At 41.9% G+C, this 21,175-nt stretch overlaps 1 protein-coding gene across 2 annotated transcripts in view; it reads right to left on the bottom strand.

Moving 5' to 3' along the window:
* JAK2 (Janus kinase 2) overlaps positions 1–21,175 on the bottom strand; it is an 882,548-nt gene that overhangs the window by 125,431 nt on the left and 735,942 nt on the right. For both annotated transcript variants that reach the window (XM_069240320.1, XM_069240330.1), the window contains 3 exons: positions 20,275–20,362; positions 9,413–9,540; positions 1,672–1,810 (listed from right to left, as the gene is read on the bottom strand). In XM_069240320.1, coding sequence (XP_069096421.1) covers positions 1,672–1,810; positions 9,413–9,540; positions 20,275–20,362 — 355 coding nt within the window. The remainder of the gene's footprint in view (positions 1–1,671; positions 1,811–9,412; positions 9,541–20,274; positions 20,363–21,175) is intronic.

A 21,175-nucleotide genomic window follows, 5' to 3' on the forward strand; every position in this document is an offset into this window, starting at 1 on the left:
CTCAAAGTTCAAAAGTCTCTATCATGACTAGAGAAAAAATAATGCTGACCATCACAACGGATAACTACATCACCAGTTCAACAAACTCCACTCCCTGCCTCCCTATCATTCACTCCTTAGACTTCGAAACTAGACAAGATGTTTATGTCAGTATTCATGGTCACTCCCTCTGTGACTCAGACCCAAATGCTGCCAACAATGCTATCATATCATAATGCTATCATCGACCTTCACGCAGGCAATGACCGCTCCTCCACATGTTAATGACTCCTGTGACTATCTTCAGCCCTATTTGCAGCTATTCCTGCTACATGACCCTGCCTCCCTATGTCAACCAAACTCCCGGTTCTGGCAGGGTACATTCTAACATCCCACATAGTGACTTGCACATGACAAGGCCTACATCCAAGTTCAATGACCCTCTTTTAGGGGTGAATCCATGATGGCTATTACACTACAACCCATCTTTCGGTTCAAAGTATTAATATCTCTCTTGCCCCCAAATGAACAGCGAAACATTCGGTCACCGTCAGGAAACAATAGAAAGACGGCAGAGCACAACCTCCATTTCTCTCTCATGCACCCATCTCACAAGTTGCTCTCCTGACCACCCCCACCAAGGCTCAAATGGCCCCCACTCCAGAGCTAATAAACACACACCACTTCTAAAACTTCCAACTCCTTGCTACCTGATGAATCCACTACCGCAGGAGCCACAGTTTACTCCAACTCCCCATCTCTAGAACCAGACACCTCAGAAAAATTAGAGCTCCATTTAACCAAGTAAACTCAGAAGCAGCTCATTTCTGATACTGGAGACCTAGGACATCAAATCTTACTTCCTAAATTGCAGGTCTGCAGTTTCCAATGCCACATCCTATCTCCTTCGGTTAGGACACAATTCTGTTGCAGGGTGTGGCCCTCAAGACATGAGTGATCTGCTTCCATAAAATGTTAAATGCACGCTTAATTGTGTTGTTTCCAAGTACGTCCTACCTTGTACTCATGCTCTTAAGTCTGTTTCAGTAACTACCTAAGTAAGTAGCCGTGCATGGGTAGACGTCCATGTACATGCAAAACCGTAACAGAACTGAACAGCATTTCACAGCGATAACAGAACTTGATGAAGAAATGCTTCTGAAGCAATGTAAATCGAAAGCACAGCACTAGAGTACTGAAGCAAAACACATACAAATGTGAAGGATGAAGGGGTCGTTCTGTGAGATTCCTTTATGTAAATTAGATAACCGCTTGAGAGTAGTCCTGTGATAAGGTAATGGACTTGCTATCTCTCAATAGGGTGCACAACTAGAAGCAAAGCAAGCAATGCCGTGAAAGCAGCACAATTTGAAATAACATGGAGAAAAGGAACAAACCAGTATGTCTTTATGTCCTTGCACAAGTCAGTCAAGGCAACTCCTCTTCATCGTTTCACAACAGCTCTCATTTTCCTGCTCTAATACAAGGTAAGTATGTGCGTCTTCCTACATTACTGTACGGCAGCTGGTGTTAGCATTTCAGCTTTGAATGTGTTCTACTTTATTTTCGAGAAGCCATTCATTGTTTAGGAGAAAAATGTTTTAAAAAATAACATCCACCCCATCATCTGCAAAGCATTTACAAGGAATGTGGATTAAACAGAATTGATAAAACAGTGGCTTTAAGGCTTACTTTCTTTTGGCAAAACGGTAATACTGATTCCTGGGTCACTCAGCTTGATAAAAGGAGGAGTTCCAGCCTTCCTGTCTTCTTCTCTAACCAGCAAGATGTTTTTTGAGCACACGTTACCATGGACGAGGCCTTTGTCCTCCTAGAAAAAAAAACAATGGATATTTCCAAAGCTTCAGCATTAATGACAAAACGTAAAGAATTAGGTCTTCACCAGTAACATAGGCATAAAGACCCATTGTCGACACAATATTCTACTGACTTTATACTCTCTTTCGCCTGATAGCACTGCTGCGTTTTAGGTCTCGCCTAACAGCTTTTGTCACGTTAGACTATATTTATTTCCCAAAAAATCAAACATAATTCACATTCTCAGTGAAGGATTCATCACTAGTCTATTAACCTGTCACACACATTTTGTTTTTTCCAATCACAGCATAGGCTACAGCATTTGGCGGAGGCTCAGCCCACCTTATTCACTGGAATCCTTCACTTTGAGTGACTGGAGAAAGCACGTGCACATTTGTTCACTTCTGCAGAGAAATAAATACTTCTATTCTTTTTGGTTTCTAAGCTGGTTGAGAGTGTGCTTTTGATTTCATTATTATATCAACTATACAAAGCTATTTGTTTTGCCTGCGCTTCTTTTTAAACTTTATGTTATGAAGTGCTGTTTAAGTGACATTGTAACTTCCTGCATTTTGACTGATTGGTTAGGAGGTTTTTTATTCTTGCTTTCTTCATAAATAAAAAACATAAAATGCTAAGCATAAATGAAATGCTTGTTGTTTAGAAAACATTGCTAGTATAACAGTTGCATCGCTCTGTTTTTTTAATCCAAATTTTTATTTCAACCATATGGTGGCAATGTTAAGGGAGTTTGAACAGGTTTCATTCTGTCCAGAGGAAGCATCGTCTGTTCCCCTGCTGCAAAGGTTGTGTGGAGGCCAGGCTGTGATGCTGTCACCAGACCCGGCATTTGCGCAAGTGAAAACAGGTTTGGGGGCCACGGACCTGGAATTATCGGCGGGGGTCATACAGGGTCATCATGGATGCTAGAAGGACAGAACCACCCTCTAAAGATGGTGACACGATTACTTTGTGTGGTGCAACTCTGGGATCCTGTAGCAGAACCCACAGATATCCCCAACTGCTGTTTTAATATTTGTCAGTCCCACAGATACTCTTTGACAAAGCACTCAAACTCAAAAAAAGGACAGGAGGGTAAAACAAAATAGTTCACAGGTCGACTCCACAGTTCTGTCTCGGGCACTGCAGCTCACAAAGAACTGCCAGTAACACAAACCAAAGCAGCACTTGCAATCCCAATCTTTAACTACAGATGCCACCTCAGATCCAGGAATTTATAAAACGAGGTAAGCTGGCAGTGCTAAAATGAAGACTGGGCCTTGCACAGAAGGATCTGCTCACATGAGGGCGGGTGCACCAAGAGGTGAAGCTCGATGCTGAGGTCCTTCAGTTGTGCACAGTGCATAATGAGGCAAAGGTTCCTTGCCTTGGTAAGACACCAAAGCATAAAATAGCAAAAATCAATGAAATGTACTGACATTTATCAAAGTGAAGCTATGGTCTCAAAAGAGAGTTTATGTTTGCTATAAAAAAATACATTGCCTTACAAATATATGTTGTATGGACATTATATGTACCTGGCAAAACTTAAATAACATTGTCACTACAAATCAGTTGAGCTTTTATCATTGCAGGTGAACTCATTGTGACATGTCTACTCTGAGACCAGAATGAATTGGGCATTGCTGCAGGATAAGCACACTGAGATGTGGTGCACGGGTAGAGGACACCTAGGCCTATGCTCCTATCAGTAGAGGGAATTAACGTACAGAACGGACAACATATCGGACCCTGCACTTAGAGCTCATTGAAAATGACTAACTTATAAGCAGGACTGCTGAGTGTAGGCCTGTGAGACTTGTCACCTCTTGGCATGGCTTGCCCTGTCTTTTCGGCTTCTGACCTCCGGTTATGATCCGGTACTGAGCTTCGTTTTTGCTGGCTTTAGGACTCTGGACACTTTACCATTGCTGACCAGTGCTAAAATGCCAGTGCTCTCGGTCTAAATTGGGTTGGTGATTGCCTTTTCTCATTAATGCCATATTTTGATTACTAGTAGGTCCCTAGTAAAGTGCACTAGAGTTGTCCGGGGCCTTTAAATCAAATTTTACTATTAAACCTGCAGCACTGATTGTGCCACCCACATGAGTAGCCAGGTAAACATGTCTCAGATCTACCACTGCAGTGTCTGTATGTGCAGTTTTAAACTGCCAGTTCCACCTGGTAAGTGCACCCACTGCCAGGCCCAAACCTTCCCTTTTTACTTCATGTAAGTCGCCCTTAAGGTAGGCCGATTCAGCCCCATGGGCAGGGTGTAGTGTATTTAAAAGGTAGGACATGTATTACTGTGTTTTACATGTCCTGATAGTGAAACACTGCTAAATTTGTTTTCACTTTTGCAAGGCCTAAATCTCCCTTAGGGTAACATGAAGAATTGCCTTGAAATATATTTTAAGTGTAATTTCCCATTGGGAGCAGATAGAGGTGTGGAGTTTGGGGTTTCTGAACTCACAGTTTAAAAATACATCTTTTGATGAAGTTGGTTTTTAAATTGCTAGTTTGAAAATGCCACTTTTTGAAAATGGGCATCTTCTTGCTTAACCATTGTGTGCCTCTGTCAGGCTGCTGAATACACGTCATGGCTAGACTGACAATTGAACTGTTTGTGAATTCACTCTAAACAGTCACACAAAGGGAGCTGAGGTGTGTCCTGCATATCCTGATGGGTCTTCCTAGGCTCGAGTGGAGGGAGGAGCTGACACTTGCACCTGAATAGGGATGTGCCTGTCCTTACACAAAGCAGTCTCCAACCCCCTGGAGTGTGTCTGGGGCTAGAACAGGGAGAGGCAGGGTCTTGTGGACTACAAAGACTTTCCTTTGAAGTATGCCTACTTCAAAGGCAGAAATGAGTATAAGTATTGTACTGCTGACCTCACAACTTCAGAACACTTCTGGACTGAAGACATTCGCCAGTATGAAGAGCTGGATGCTTGAGGAGGACCTGACACTTTGCTGTGCTGGCCTGCTGCTACTTCTGCCCTGGAAGTCAAAGGACTGGACTTTGCTTTCTACATCCTGCTTTCCAAGGTTCTCCAATGGCTTGAACTGAGCTTGCCTCTTGTTAGAAGTCTCAGGGACATCAATTACTTCATCTGCCAGCACCTGGGATTTCTTGCTGAGAGCCCGGGCTTGCCAAGTGGGGCCAAATCCAGTTCCTGGGCCCTTGAAAGTGAGTTCTGGTGAAACCAAGAAGAAACCAAATGCATTGGCTCCAGAGCTTCTTCGGGACCAGCGCCACTGTCCAACTCCAAGCCGCTTCCTGCGCCAGGAGCTGTGGTCCCTGCTGAGTGCAATCACCGTGACTCAAGCTGCAGGCCTGGCGCCGCTGTAGCGCCTCCGAACTCCCATCACAGCGTGAGCCCTGAGTGTCATGCCCCTGACATCCGGATCACCCGAGTCCACAGCAGAACCTGTGGCCCCATGTTGTTATTGTGACAGACGCCGCACCTCTTGACTTGCTGGATTCAGAAAACCACCCACCAACCCCCCTCCCCGGATCATAAGGAATGGACACATCACCACCGATGGCGCATCATCTTCCCTGCAACCTTAAGGAACCAGCACCTCACCTCCCCTGCCTCGCAGAAAGAAACCAATGCTTCATCATCCCACTACCAGTAAAGAACGGACGCTGCGCCGGCTCAAGCAATGCCTCATCTTCCAGACTCTGTGTCACATCTTTGTTTCATCGTTTTCAAAGGAACTGTACCTGGGGGTTCATGTGACTCCGTGACCGGCCCGCATTCCCTTGTGAGTGGCATTGGACTGTAGGAACGACTCTGTCAAAAACGTTGGGATAGCCCCACTTGGAGCTTTGTGTTTCTAAGTGCTATACTGAGATTTAATCTTTAAAAATTCACATCTTTGCATGTTTATGTTGGATTTTGGTAGTTTGTGTCTTGTTTTATTCAGATAAATATTGGCTATCTTTCTAAACTTGTGTGCGATCCATTAGTAGTGTTTTCACTGTGTGACTGTGTGTGGACACAAATACTTTACACATTGCCTCTGAGATAAGCCTGACTGCTTTTGCCAAGCTATCAATGGGGTGAGCAGGGGTTATCTTAGGGATGGGACTTCCTTACCCTGATTTGAGTGAGGGTCCCTACTTGGGCAGAGTGCAAACCATTGGCAACTAGAGACCCCATTTCTAACAAGGCCCCTCACTTAAATTCACTGGGAATTGATGTGAGCCTCCCAGTGAAATCTAGAGCTAAGTGTGCTCAAGCCCAGATGCATGGGGATGTGGGCTCTGTACTCAGCAATCCTTCACCCTCAACACATGGTTTTTATGACAACACTTCCTGCTCCCTGAGACTGATGGGTACTGCCAAGTAGGTCCAGGGGTATAATAGAGTGGAACTCCTTCAATAGTGTTACTGATGATGTAAATGGTAATACAGCAAATCATTGGATATATAATATTACTAGTGATACCACTGTTAAGACATCATATGTGAGGTCATGAGTAGGGTTTTGAGGGAACTAGGGTTGCATTGCTCACCATAACTAACCCATTAAAAGTGATTTTGCGGTTTTGCTTCGTAATAACTTTTGATGCATCTGATGACACTTTTCAAATGTTCAATTCAACCCAATCAAAAAGTGTTGGAAAGTGTTGTGAGGATTTATCAAAGGGATGGTTGGGTATCAACTTTAATTTCCTCATGTTACTTTCCATTAAAGAACTCAGTTGCTCATAGTGCAATGAATTCGGTGAAGCAGCCTGATACAACCTGTAATATCTTTTTGGTTTCTAGCAGGTGCGAAAATGAAAGAAGTCAAACTTAAACAAATATATCGATATTGCTAATGTTGATTAAAATTCAGTTTCCATTGAAAGGGGGTTCTTAGTAATGTTGGCAACGATTGATAAATATGCAGGGAATTAGTTCATTTAGCTTAGTTTTGGTATGTTCAACTTTGTGAAGTTCCCTCAAAGTAGAGTGAAGTTTATAGGGGTCAAACTGTTTTGTATTACTAATAATAACATTGCTGCTGATTTCCAAATGCATACATAATTTGCCATACAATTAAACAGTTTACTATAAACATGTTATGTTATGTTTTTTGCAGATCCATCAAGGAGGGAGATGGTAAGAACATTTAAGAAGGGAGGGGGGTTGTCAATTGTTTCAATTTTCACTAATATAGAAATTTGAATTTTACTCTAAACCAGATCAAAAACTACTGAATGGAACTGCATCTAAATTTGCACAAAAACGGTTCTCTGAATAATTACTTTCTATGGTTTGATGGAAATCAATTTACTATTTTTTCGATGTTCATGTTATAAAATGGTGTAGGGTGGGGTTGCATTTTTATGAATAGTCTGACAGTTAATTTAGAAAATATTTGTGGATTAGGATACAATAACGACCTGAGGGCAATTTTTAAAAACCAAAAACAATCTGGAATATGTAGTTTTTTTTTATGCTGTCAGCTACTGAAGGATCCAGAAGAACTGATTGGCCTGCTTTGACTGAAAGTTTTTGCTGTTGCTCAAATAATGTGATCTGTAAATATTTGCCTTTTCCATGTTGTAGAAAATAAAATTAGGGCATATAAAGTGTATTCTCTGACCCCAGGGATAAACAAGAATGAGAGAGAAACAGAAGGAGAGATACTGCCCCCAAACATGGCAAAACTTCAGAAACTTTGTCTGCACAAGGGACGTTTTGCTTACAACACAAAACCATGAAGGAATGAACCATAATTTACTACAGACTGTTTATGACCTTTGAAATGATAGATTACATTGGAACAAAATGCAAACTCACAATCAAAGGTAGGGGCACTGAAAGCAAAGTGGGCTGAAGGCCCATTCCTGCAGCGAAAAAAGGTTGGGCCTTGACGAACAAAGGCAAAGACTGGCATTCACAATACCCCTGGCACACCCAAAAATCAGGCCTAGACAAATGTTTTGATTTAGACGTCGTGTACTGTCCCTATATCAACAGAAACACGGATTAGCAGTGAAGTCAGATCTAACCTCAGCAACATTTTAAACTCAAGGGTGAGCATCTAAGCAGTGCATGGTGTGGATTTATGTTTGGTGTTGTTCACCGTAAAAGTGAATATTAGTTTTTTAGGTTTTATCACAAGCAGAGGATAGGAATTCCTAACTCTATTTTTTCAAACAAAATGTTATTTGCCTTTTGAGCACTTAACTAAATGTATACATAAAAAAAAAAATTATTCTGTAAATATTCTGAGTCTTTCCTTTTGGACTTTTTTGGCCTGTTGGTGTCTCACGTTATTGGGCAAGAGGGAGACTGTGACCACTGTACTACTGTGAGATAGGAATACTATTTCCAGAGTTCAGTTCAAGAGTATTTGGTCTCTCCTGGTGAAAAGAGGTCAGAATAGTTGTTTTACATATCATGCATATACATTATTTGGTGTGGCATCCTATTCCGAAAGGACAATGTGACACAGTCCACTATATCAGCTACCTGGGTTGCTTGAGATCTATGTAGGCTAGAAGATTTGGTGAACAAAATCTGGCATTTCTGCCTGAACCATTAGGTCTTCATTCAGACCAAGTACCTGGCAGGAAACTTAATGGATCACGTAGATTGGCTCTAGGGCTCCTAATTATTTAGAAATGTCATGGGTCTATGTTAAATACATTTCTTTGTGATAAGGCATTCCACCCTTTTACAAGTTCTTCATCTGGAGTCCAAGCAGGAAGAAAGTGGATCACATGCATTTCTAAAGGACTGGGTGACAATCAACAAAAATACCTTTCGTACCATTCACAATGATTTCCAAAGTAACAGCTTGGTTCAGAAAGTAAATAACATTAAGATTGCTTTTAGTTATACACATCTGAGCAACAGAGGAAACGTTTCCACATCTACTGGAAATTTATCTTAATTTTACCATTCATCCTTGCCCAACTTACTTCCTTCTGATAAGCCATTCTGGCCTTTTGCAAACCATCGCAGGAGACAGGTGTTAGAGAGATGGAGGATTTGAGGAGAAAATACCATAAATGACAAACCTTGGCAGGTGTCTACACTGTCCTCCACGGAACCCTGGCATTGGGAACAAATGCAAGTTATAAGTCAGCCTGGGCTACAATGTCAGTCTGGTGTGAAGAGCAGGATCTCTGTCTATCAAACTACGTAGTGCCCATCCACATTGCCCTGTCAGACAAAGCAAATGAAGCCAGGAATTCTGGAATAAAAAATACCAAAAGGCTCACCATCTTCCAAGAACATTTCAGAGACTGTTGCACTGTGTGCATGTGAGTGGACTATAATCATGTGACCTTTGTTAGATTACATTTTGCCCCAGGTATTCTTGGCAATATACTTGTCATTTATGTTTGCATTTTGCCACTCTCAGGTGAAGAGGAAATAACTAGAAAACTTCTCACCTCCCTTTTTTAATAGAATCACTCAGCTTTAATTCATATGCATTAAAAACCTGGATTCCACTGTTACTTAAATTACTGAATGTCACCACAGAGAAATTAACTTCCAAGACATAACCCGAACTAGAGTAGCACAGGAAAGATTATGAGCACCATCCACACAATCAACAGTAATTTAGCAACTTTCTGTAGTGCAAACACAAAATCACTTACTAAAAAATGCATCGCCCAAGCCAACTGCTTTGCCACTTCTAGCTTCCACAAGATGTTTATGGAGTTTTTATTCTTTTTTAAGTAAGTGTCCAGCGATCCATATTTGACATACTCTTGAACAAGAATATCTGAAATACAAATGCAAAAAAACTGTTACAACAAACAATTTTTAAATGATAACAAAGTGAAGAGATACTTCAAACAAATCAAGTTATCGGAAGTAGTATTCTGAACTGGAAGTAATTGAGTGTTTCAAACATAATAAAGAATCACAGTGTAACAGGTCCATAACTACATTCCATAGAAAAATTTAATTCACCCTGGCAAAACATATCTTCTAGATCAGTTTCCCAAGAGTACTCAGAACAGTACTGTATTTCACTAATTCTGGTTTGGGTTGGTGCAAGTTGGCCTTATTCGTGCTTCTTTATCTCATTAGGGGAAGCGTACTTGGTTGACTCCATTGATATTAAAAGGGAAGTAGCATAGCCATGTACTGTTTAGAATTCAAAGGGTGTGTAGGACAGAGCCATCTCGGTGAACTTGAAAAGTAATGCTTAAATGTAGCTACCACTGCTAGCAGTCCAAGGGAAGGAACCCTAAGTTGTTTACGCCTGTACAAATATTTTGATTAAAACACCAGAGAACTTAAATTACACTGATCCCCACTATAGACCTTAGCTCAAATCATTCCTAAATCAGTAAATGAACTCCATTTACTGATCTCCAACTCAACGATCAACTGATGAATTAGAAATAGTGCAATAGTCCTCATATGTGAGGAGACGAAGGAGTGATGTTCTAAAGAGTTTGGAGGAAGTTTAATCTTTGAATTCTTCAACCAGTGAAAAGACAATATGCTGATTCGATCAACTTATGATATGAAAGTCACTCGATTGATTATTCTAGAATCAATAGGTGTAACAGAGTCACAGATTATAGTGGCCAGGAGAGGGCTTCACAAATGAGGACGAGTTGAACAAATCGGGAAGAACTAGAGTCTGTTTGTGAGATGAGCATCTGTAAGCAAAATGGCTGTGCTAAGAATTTGTTCATGATATCTTTGTGTTACCTCCAGGTTATGGATTAGAGGCACAAGAAGACCACCCCAGTCCTTCAAGCTTAGGCGAATGATAAATTTAGAACCAATGATATATTATGTTGAAAGGTTTCTGTACAGCATGCATACACCAGTGAGGGTTTACCGGCAGTAAAGGGAGTATTGACTGAAGCAAACAAAGTTAAGCCCTAACATAATGCCGAAAAGAAAAGCCATGTTTTCAATTTTTGCACAATACGGCAGGATTTCTCCAAAATACACCTGCAATGAATTGCAAAGGTTAGAAACAAGTGCAGAAAAACTCCCACTGCCCGCTCTGTGTTTCCAAAAGTGGCACCCTGAGTACCAAATATACTTAAAACAAGCATTTTCAATGCAACAGGTATCGCATTTGTTCGAATTAGAGCTATTAGCGGTGTAAAGCAAAAAAAATGCAGCGCGATCGCGCTATGTAAAATGCAGCGCAATCGTGCTGCGTGGAAAATAAACAGATAAAGTAGTCCAGACTCCAGGCTGAAAACATCGAGCCTGGTATGTTTTTGGTACTTTACAGGTGCTGTGTAGGTGGGCTATACACCGGAAAGGGCATGACGTATGCATGCCTTTCACAAATGAAAGCAAGCGGATTTTAAAAGGCAAGCCCACGAACCACTGCAAGTGACTGGCGTGGCATGGGCGTGGTTTCAAGCCCAAAGAGAGATTACAGAATGGACGGAGCACTTTGTGCTCGCCCATAAAAAATAAGTAATTTCAAAGGAGTGTAGTTTTAAAGCCAGATGACTGATAAAAAAGTGGGGAATACTGTTGAGGGCCCTGTGAACCATGCATAAATCTTTCAAAGACATACCGGTCTGGACTGCTAGCTATTGATACTTGAGAAGAAGAAGACATTTTACACGGCTAAGTTTTTATGATGATATGTTGTGGCACAACAGTTTGCAAAAACGGAACATTTAGAATTGCACAATGACTAAGTGGTAAAGAGCACCGGCCCCACTTTGCTGAAACCGTGCTGAAAGGCGGAAGCCCACCTGTGCACACTTAGACATTTATTTAGGAAACAATAACAACTGCTGAATATATCACCTAGACACAACAAAACAGAAAAAAAGAGCTACGTACGCGTTCAGCTACTGAAGCTAAAACTTAGGTGTTCTGTGATGACCTGCTTAGCGTCAGTTTTTATTCCGAGGTAAAACCCTGCAACAATAGACTGCAAGGGGTTGTGTGCAGACCCACACAGAGGCTTTTATTTCTATCATTTCACATGAAACATTTGTCCAGGTAGAATTAAAACAAATTGAGATTACTACAGATTAGGGAGAGCGGATGTCTGCTGGGTAGAACAAAATGTGAAATGACACTTTGGATACAATTGGAAGTTTTATTCTTCAAAATTAATTCTGGAGTGCTGAAGAAACGGGTGGCCAATATGACATTTAAACATTTTTTTAAATGACATACCAAATACATATAAACATGCTCACCTTTGTATAAAGAAGCAGCGCAAATCCATGAAATAATAATACTGAGCAAATATGTGTGGGACTGGAAAACGTTCCTGGCTTGCTTACAATTGTGGATGTCAATTAGAGGTAGTAGCTGCCCTTGCTCGCTCGGAAATAAGAAGTCCTGAACAACGATGTAGGTAAAGGAAGTGCACACATTGCCTTTCCCTTGGACCCTCCCAATACAATAGGAGGCTGCCGAGGGGCTGGGAGTGGGCATGAGGTCAACCCTGTGATGCAAGGGGAAGAGGACCCATGTCGTTTCAGCTACCTCAGGTGTTCTGGTGAATCGAAGTCCCTGATGCAGCATTCGTGATTTTCATTTAGGAACACATGCTCTATCCCATGTGGTCTCCTGATGCTGGTCTTAAAGTCTGCTTAATCAAACAATAAAAACTTTGGCTATTGCCTATAACTCAGCAGTGTCAGAGACTATTTGCAATCGGAAGGTAGTGCATTTCAAAGCACTGCACAGAAAGGAGCGCACTCCATCACTAGATAGGTTGGTTCCATTGGGAGAAGATGAGATCGTAAACAGTTAACCAATGGAATAGCTTGTGAGCGCTGAAAACATGATCCCTCCTACTCAGGCCACAGAAGGCTCAGGGTAAGTGGTAGACATACAACCTAACTTTTTGTCTAGGTAACATAGAGGACATTGCAATATTGCTGCATGACTTAACAGCGGTCCCAAATATCAACGCTATATTCTCTCGATCAATATGCTAAAAAGTGGAAATATTTGAGATTGGTTTATCAATTATTTTTTACTTTATATATGTACAGAATATAACAGCAGACTATACAACCAGGAACTCTCTCCTCTGATTGTTCATGCCCTTTTTAATTATTGCGTACACTTGTACTCCTTAGGCAACAGACCCTGGTTTGTGAACACTCTTACCGAGCCGACGTTATAGCCAGATAAAGGCTGACTCTCTGCACAGCTTACATTTTGAATAACCAACTAAGTGGCTTTTCGCTAATTGCATTTCCTTGTGTTATTTATTCCTGCATCATCCTGGAGCCAGTAAATGAACTAAGGGCTCGATGTATGAAGGACATGTCGCATATACTGGTCGCAATTTGTGACCAGTATTATGCCACTAGTGTGGATTTTTGCAAACTGACCTATGTTCTAATATGTCGGTTCCTAAAATTCTGAATCGTAGTGAGTAACAATGCAACCTACTTCACCAACAGTCTTGAGGTATGTTGCAAATTGCAACTCATTGTGGTTTGATGCCATCACAGGGACAGTGGCCTGCTGAGGACACCAAACGGCATGTCTGTGATCTCATTTTAAGAAACAAAACCTTAAAAAAAACCTTTAAAAAAACAGCATGCTTTCCTTAAGGGGATTTGCAAATGGATCGCCCTTCTTTTTTAAAAGCCAGCAACCTATGAATAGTTTGCAATAGAAACTTCAGATATAGATCATTGATACAAAGCTTTGCAAACCAGAATTTGGAAGGAATGCCCTAAATACGCCCCTTTCAAACTGAGATTCATAATTAATTTTATGGTTTAAATCTGTTTTTTATTGTAAAGAACAACAAGCCAACAGACAGCAAGCCTTGTAATACTTATGAAAAGGTTCAAGTAAACATACAAAAATAAATCACAAAAAACCCTACTGCCCCTCCTCTCCCCCCTGGTGTAATCTCAAGCTTCTAACTTATGACAGGATTCTAACTATTGTGCGTGGAATCTGCATCAGTGGTCATGCATGTAAATGAAGGTGAAAATATGTCAGTGAAGCGTAGTAATCTCGAGTATTTGGGGCCCGTCAGTTCCCTGAATTCTTTGGACAAGAGAGTTATGTATGGTTGCCAGAGTTCTCTGTAGGAGTTCTCTGAAAAGGCAATACTAGGGAGAGCTTTTCCATACCCAGGATATGCCACAAGCGGTGGAGCCACTCCAGATGTGTAGGGAGTGTGGGCGGTAACGCAGTGTGCAAAATGAGTTTGGTGTGCCGCTCCTAGCGCCAGGCCGAAATGCCGACCTCAACAGGACTTAAGTGGTAAGGTGAGCATGTTTGCAGCCCTAGGATCATGTATTCTGGGAATCTACGCAATTGTGTGTCAAAATGTGCATCTATGTTGATAAGGACCTTTTTCCAGAATTGTGATATCCTAGGGCATTCCCAAAGTATATAGAGTAAGGTTCCAGGTGATCCACAGTGCCACCAACAGCCTGCGCTAAGCGCAGGGTTACTTTAAGGGGGAGGTGTAAGATACCAGTAAGTGGTAATTTTGGTAGCTGTCTCAATACTAGAAGTATTGCGTGCAGTGTGGCGGGCTCTATGATACACCTTGCTTCATTCCTTGGTTGTTAATTGTCTGACCAGTTCAGACTCCCAGCGTTTCTGCCCTGGTGTTTTAGGAAATGGGGAGGAGTATAGTAAAATGCCATGCAGTTCCACGATCATTTGTTTGTCTGTTGTTTTTGTGAACAGCCTTTTCTCAAAGGTTGTTAGGGGTCGTTGAGCTTCGTCTCACATAGTGGGATAAGAGAGTCAATATCAGACCTGTAGGTAAGGGAGCCGTTCCATTTCTAGGAGTGTATAGTCCTCTTGCAATTGATCAAAGTGGAGAAAGCCGACTGCCCCCAAAAAGGTGGCCTATGGATTAACATCTAACTGATTGCTATGGGTGGAACGAAGTGTGGTCAAGGCCTGGCAAGAAATCCGTATTGCCTATTATGGGTGCCAATGGTAATGGGAATGTGGTTAAGTGCTTGCGCACTGCTACACTATCACATACCTTCAACGCTGACTTGGTGACTGGAGAGGAGAACAGGCCCAAGCATGTTAAGACCGCTTCAGGAATGGGGCCTTCCACAAGTGTATGCCCACGACTACAAGGGTCCATAAAGAGCCAGTGTTTCTCAGATTCAACCCTTGACGTTTCTACCATGCAACAGAGTTGAGCTGCTTGGTAGTAAGCTATGAGGTTCGGGACCCCTAAATCATTGTCCTCTGAAGGCCATTAGCTTTGCTCACCATTCATTTGTTCTGTCCCGCAGCTCCTTGCAGTGAGCTTTACGGGGCAGGGATCCCTCTGCGGACAGTGAGGCAGGGAAGTCCGCCAGGCTATGTCCTGGGTGGGTTCAGCAGGGGTCCCTTACGTGGGCTTGGCATGGAAGCTGGCAGAGTGCAGAAGCCTCAAAGTAGGCTGCCCAAAGGAAATACCATATAACAGCCCAACAGGGACCCTGCTTGGAAGGAGGGTCAGTGTCCATATAGTCAGCCCACTAGGAGGGAGGTGCTGCCAAGAAGACCGCAGGGCTCCGGGAAGCTAGCATTCAGTATCACAGTTAAGAAGGATGGGCCTTTCGCTGCAGGCTGCTAGGAAGATGCCCTCCAGTCCTGCGGTCTCACCCCCCCCCTAATGCTCTGAGTTTTGGTTAGCCAGGTGAACTCTTCTGCATGCATCTCAGTGGAGTCAGAGGGCAGAAGCAGGAGGGAGCTCAGCGTCCAATGCCTGCCTTCATGGGCTGCAGTTCACCCTCCTAGTAGTGGTGAGTCCTGGCGGACCCAATGGCCTTCCCCTGTTTAACTCCTGGTAGGTGGCTCCCCGATGCAGGAAGGCAATGCACTGATCAGGGGCGCGTCACGGGTCGGGGCCAGCAGAGTTGCTTTTGTTGAGGGCCCTTCTCCATGGGCTGCCAAGGTACAGAGCTTCTGTGCTGGGCTGAAGTGCTTCTTGGGCAGCCGTGAGGAGGCTACATGTAGTGAGAGCTACAGTGTCATGGGCCTCCACTCCTATCACACAGCGCCGCCATCTTGTTTCTGGGATGAATTTTTAAACTCGTTTTTCAATTCTGTAACCAGTTACCAATTCACAAAATGGATTTGGCACATTTCGAAAAGACATTTAGTGTCACAAACACTGTGATTTAGCAGCTGCTAAATGGCTAAGTAGCTAGTGCCCCAAAAGTTTCAGATACAGGTTTGGACCTTCCTTGGTGGTATTGCAACCTTAAAGAACAAAGGTACTTTGTCTTGTTTTCTGTGACTTTGGAGGGAACTGTGCGCGAGATCTTCATTCTACATGAGCTGGTGTTTGTGGCCTGCTCACAGTGCGTGACCTCAGGATTAGGATACATGTAATATTAAATCCCCAAACTCCCTAAACAATAGAGTGTGAAGTGTGGAGTTCATACAATATGGCTCCAGACATTGTTCTACTGAAGATTCAGCTGTGGAGAGGACGGGGAAGTTGATGTGTATGTATGTGCTACTTTGACAAGTCTGTTGCAACTTTGATACTGGATACACCTGAGTATGCTAAAAGTGAATACAATAGGCATGGCTGCATTTCGCCTTGTTATTTACACACACAGTGAGATAGGTGGTAGTGGTTGGGCACTTCCAGATAACACACATTGCCTCTATTGGCTGCAGACTGAGGCTACCAGGCTAAATATTTTGGACAGTTATCTGCTTTGTTTCTAAGGGCTTGAAATTCCTCTGTTCTCTGCGGTTTTACAGGGACAACTTTATTAATTCTTTGTGCTCTTCCAATATGGGACGGTCTTAGTGCTCGAATTACCATCTTCCTTTTGGCTGCAACATATTGGGTGGTGTCACAGCTGTTTTGGCCTGTTAGTGGTTATGTTGCAGAATAGCTTCTTTGGTCCTCTGGATGCATTTTTGGGGTGACTCTGTTTTCCAACCCAGGAGCCATAGCTGGTGTGAACTTCAAAGTGGGATTGAATATGGCTGCAACTGTGCGCTCTATGACATGGGAATGCGGTGTTGTGAGGCTTTCAAGAGGTTATTGCATGCCCATCACGCCTGAATCTAGTGGTGAGGTCCTGTATTGATGATTGTCACACAGTCATATTTGTGCTGATCATGCATTGACCTTGGCATGCTCCTTCTGTAATCCATTTTGAATGTGCTTCTTTTGGTACAGGCACGGGTAGAGACAGGCTGAATGTACACAGAATTGGTTTTGTGTCTGTCTTATTACAAGTGCATGATATCCTACTGCACTTGTAACAAGGAGGCTGGGATGTCTGTCATGTTTCTAATGGAGTACTCCTCCAACACACTTTAAGTAAGGCCCTTAGTCTTTGGGGTCAGCAGGAAGGGGTAACTTGTCCGTCAACACCTTTCTTCAGTTGATTAAAAAGTGTTAACAATTAAAGAATATGTTAATATGTATGAAAAATGTTGATCTTTGAATCTGCAAAGAGTTATAACATGGTCAATATTATTCGAGCCAGATAATGTATAGGTTTTAGGCCTATTTTAAGAGTTGTTTGATTGAAGTTTGTACTTTAGTTTTGTATGTATCATTAATATGTGCTGTACATAACTTTGCTACAGAGGACAATGAATGAAATATAGAACTAAAGGCAAACCTCTACATGCATGAAATGAATGGCCTACCAATAGGTGTGAACACTAGGAACACATGCCTAATCAAGCAGGTACATGCCGATATGGGAAATAAAGAAGAACATCCTCTCAATGACAAAGTCGTCCTTCCCAGTGAAGAAAAACAGCAAAGAACATAGTAGTTAAAGATTTAGATTGAATTAATTTGTCCTACGAAACAAGATATTTCAAGGAGGGGACAATGATGCCCTTTGAAAGAAACAAAAACACATACGTACATGATCTAAGACAGAGAAATTGGAGGCGAAAATATTCTGAAAGATTGAGTGTTAAAAATACCCAACTAACTTGCCAAGCTTTCTGCTGCATAAGATAGAACTGCTGGATAGGATAGAACTGATGAAGGATGTAAACAATGTGAATCCTCATTCCTTGAAATATTGCCCCCAAGAAAGTGTGCAACAGCTTGTCTTAAGGGGCCAAAGGACTGAAGGCAAATCAAGGTTGCACGCTCGGTATTTCCAAAGAAGCAATGACTAGATACTAATCGTCACTCTTTAGAAGAGTATTAAGGGGAGATGTATTGCCTCCATGGCGGGAATCAAGTACTTACATCACTCAAAATAGTTCAACGAGAGAAGGTGTTTCATGCATAGAAATTATTTATTATATTTTTTACTTATTGTTCAACTTCTAGTGTATGACATATGCATTTAGCAAAATAAGAGGACATTATTAAACCCTCTTTTCAGTGTACATGACAAGCCCAAAACAATTTTCTGGGAAAAAAGAACATCCCATGTAAATGTTATGAATATAAACTCTGCTCAAGAATATCCCAGAGACACAACACTTCAAGAATTTGAAGATTTTCAGATGAGAGGTTTCTACAAGACTTTCTGCCACTCATACCAAAGGGCTTGTTGACTTTAGGAGTCTAAGGGCCGGATTACAACTTTGGTAGAGGGGGTTAATCCGTCCCAAATGTGACGGATATCCGCCCACTGTATTATGAGTTCTATAGGATATAATGGACTCGTAATACGACGGGCGGGATATCCGTCACATTTGGGATGGATTAACCCCCTCCGCCAAAGTTGTAATCAGGCCCTTAGATTCTTAAGGAACCTAGAGGGCTGAAAAAAGTGCAGTAGTAACATTTAATAGGCTGAACAACATCCAGTGGAGTGATTTTAAGAAAGTTAGACTAAGGAAATACCCACAAAGGTGAGTTAACAGCAAGTCTATTTTAAAACTTCCAACAATAGGTTTCAAGGGCCAACTATGCTATGTTATCAACACTTCTGAAGTGATCTAAGATTTGAAACAAAATGGTGACTGAAAATTGTAATTGGAGGGGGATGGTTCATATAACTAAAGTTAGCATCAGCTAGGAAAAGACAACAGAGAAAATCTACTTCCTAACATTTAGATCTTTCTGGGCTAAGTTTATTGGAAAGAAAGTCCAGAGGAATTGTTTTTGACTGACGAGCATACACTTTTTTTTTCAAGTTCAGTTACTCATTATATGGGCCCTTACTCTGAAAGAATTTCCTTGGCAGGCAGAAAGCCTTGAATTCTATTCTGCATTCTATTCAGGCTAAAAAAGATGGTTGGGTTAGACAATGATATTCAAAATAATGGTGGAGCATCACTTTATTTTTCTACTGTATTGGCATTGTGTCACTGTGGTGGATTAGGAGACTAGAGCATTTACTGAGCCAAATTAATGCACAGCGATTTAAGTTTTAGTTTTGGCTGCTAAAGCATATCAGTTTTTGCAGTCTCCTAATGCTGCTTATGTGGACAGTTTCATGATTTGCCTTCTTGGATGTAAATGTTCCCTGGTCATTACTCAATTTACACTTAAGAATATTTGGACCTCTAGGATTCCCTAGAGTTTATACTGAAGAGAATTGACAGAGAAAATGTTATAAAATCTTTGTTTAATGGAGTATACGTATTTCTAAAACATGAAGCATACATTTTGCAATTGAACATACTTCCGTGGTGGAGGGCCACTGATTCAAAACAAATCTGTATTGGCAACACAAAAGCCCCACTGCCATACCTGTACACATTGTAGCATTCAAAGGTGTCTGTCAGCCTGACCAAGTTCACCAGGGAGTAGGGGAGTACTCTCACACAATTAGTAAACAACAGTCAAAGGGGAATAAAATAATACGTAAGATGGTAACAAATAAGAAAAACAAGGTTTGGACAGTTAAAATGAGAAACAAACCATGTCAATTGGACAAAAGCAAAGTATGCATTGCAACAAGGGGTAGTGAAGAAAAAGGAAGGAGAGAGTGTTAAAGAATGTGGGAATGAAAAGGAGCCCAGAAGAAATTACGGGGAGTTAACGGAGTTAATAGGAGACAATGAGCAAGTTGGGATGCAATACAGTAAGCCCAGATGGCAAAGGAGATGAGGACTATAGTGACGAAAGAGGTGCACCAACAAAAAATTACCATGTTAACATCTTTTAATGAATGGTAAATTCCATGTTTAAGAGATGAAGAATTAAAGGAATGATAATCTCTACAATCCATAAGGGTAAAAGGATGATACCTTTATCTATGTGTAGTCATTTAAATGCTGCAATGAAAGGTTTGGGTTAATTTCCATGCATGTTGGATCCAAGAAGTTGAACCATGGACAATTTTATCTTTAGTGGGAGGAAAAGGTTTTTATTGACATGCCACCACCTCGGACAGATATTGTTATTCATAACAGCGCATAGTGTAAAATGTGGTACTCACTGACATGAAAATAGAAGTAACAACTAATTTCTGCTACCAATCATTTGTCAGGAGTAGATCAAACAAGACACTTGAAATTAAATGCAATTATCACAAAGAGCACTAAATGATACACAGTGTACAAGACTCAATTTCCATATTTCAAGTAAGTTTAAGCATGCAAATAAAAATGTTATTCATACTTTCTTCTCCACAAACGCAGACTCCGTAGTTTAACACAAGATGCTTGTAGGAAAGCTGGCTCATCATGCTAGCTGCCTCAAAGAATGACTAAAAAAAAATAAAGAAACAAACAATAAGTGAGCGTAGATTAAACAAATACATATGGCAAACTGCACATTTAGGCAAATGCCACATTAATCCATACTCAAAGTGTCAATACAAAACGTATTGCTAGAGCATTTTCTTTAGTTTAATAATTGAATAAAATTTTTCTGAAAATAGTACTTTAATATCAGTTTAACAAGTATTTTATGAGTTTGATTTGGATGGATCTGTTAGTTTAAGCATTTTGATCAATCAATCAATAAATCAATCATTTGTGTAGCGAGCTACTCACCCGCGAGGATCTCAAGGCGCTGGGGGAGGTGGGGCAGAGAAAGGGGGGGGAGAGGGGGAGTTGCTACAAAGAGCCAGGTCTTGAGGCATCTCCTGAAGGTCAGCAGGTCCGGGGTCTGCTGTAGGAGGATGGGGGGGTGGTCCAGGTCTTGGCAGCGAGGTGGGAGAATGATCTGCTGTCGGGTGTAGTCCTGTGGATGCGTAGGACGGTGGGGAGGGCGAGGTTGGTGGCACGGAGTTGATGGTTAGGGGTGTAGAAGGTGAGTCGTTCGTTGAGGTAAGCTGGACCGGCGTTGTGGAGTGCTTTGTGGGTGTGGGTAAGGAGCTTGAAGGTGATCCTTTTGTTGACGAGGAGCCAGTGTAGGTCTCTCAGGTGGAGATGTGGTTGTGGCATGGGATGTCAAGGATGAGGCATGTGAAGGCGTTCTGTATACGTTGCAGTCTTTTCTGGAGTTTGGCCGTGGTTCCCGCATAGAGAGCGTTGCCGTAGTCCAGTCTGCTGCTGACAAGGGCCTGGGTGACCGT

Source organism: Pleurodeles waltl, chromosome 1_2 (genome assembly GCF_031143425.1).
Source record: "Pleurodeles waltl isolate 20211129_DDA chromosome 1_2, aPleWal1.hap1.20221129, whole genome shotgun sequence".
In the NCBI taxonomy this organism is placed as follows: Eukaryota; Metazoa; Chordata; class Amphibia; order Caudata; family Salamandridae; genus Pleurodeles; species Pleurodeles waltl.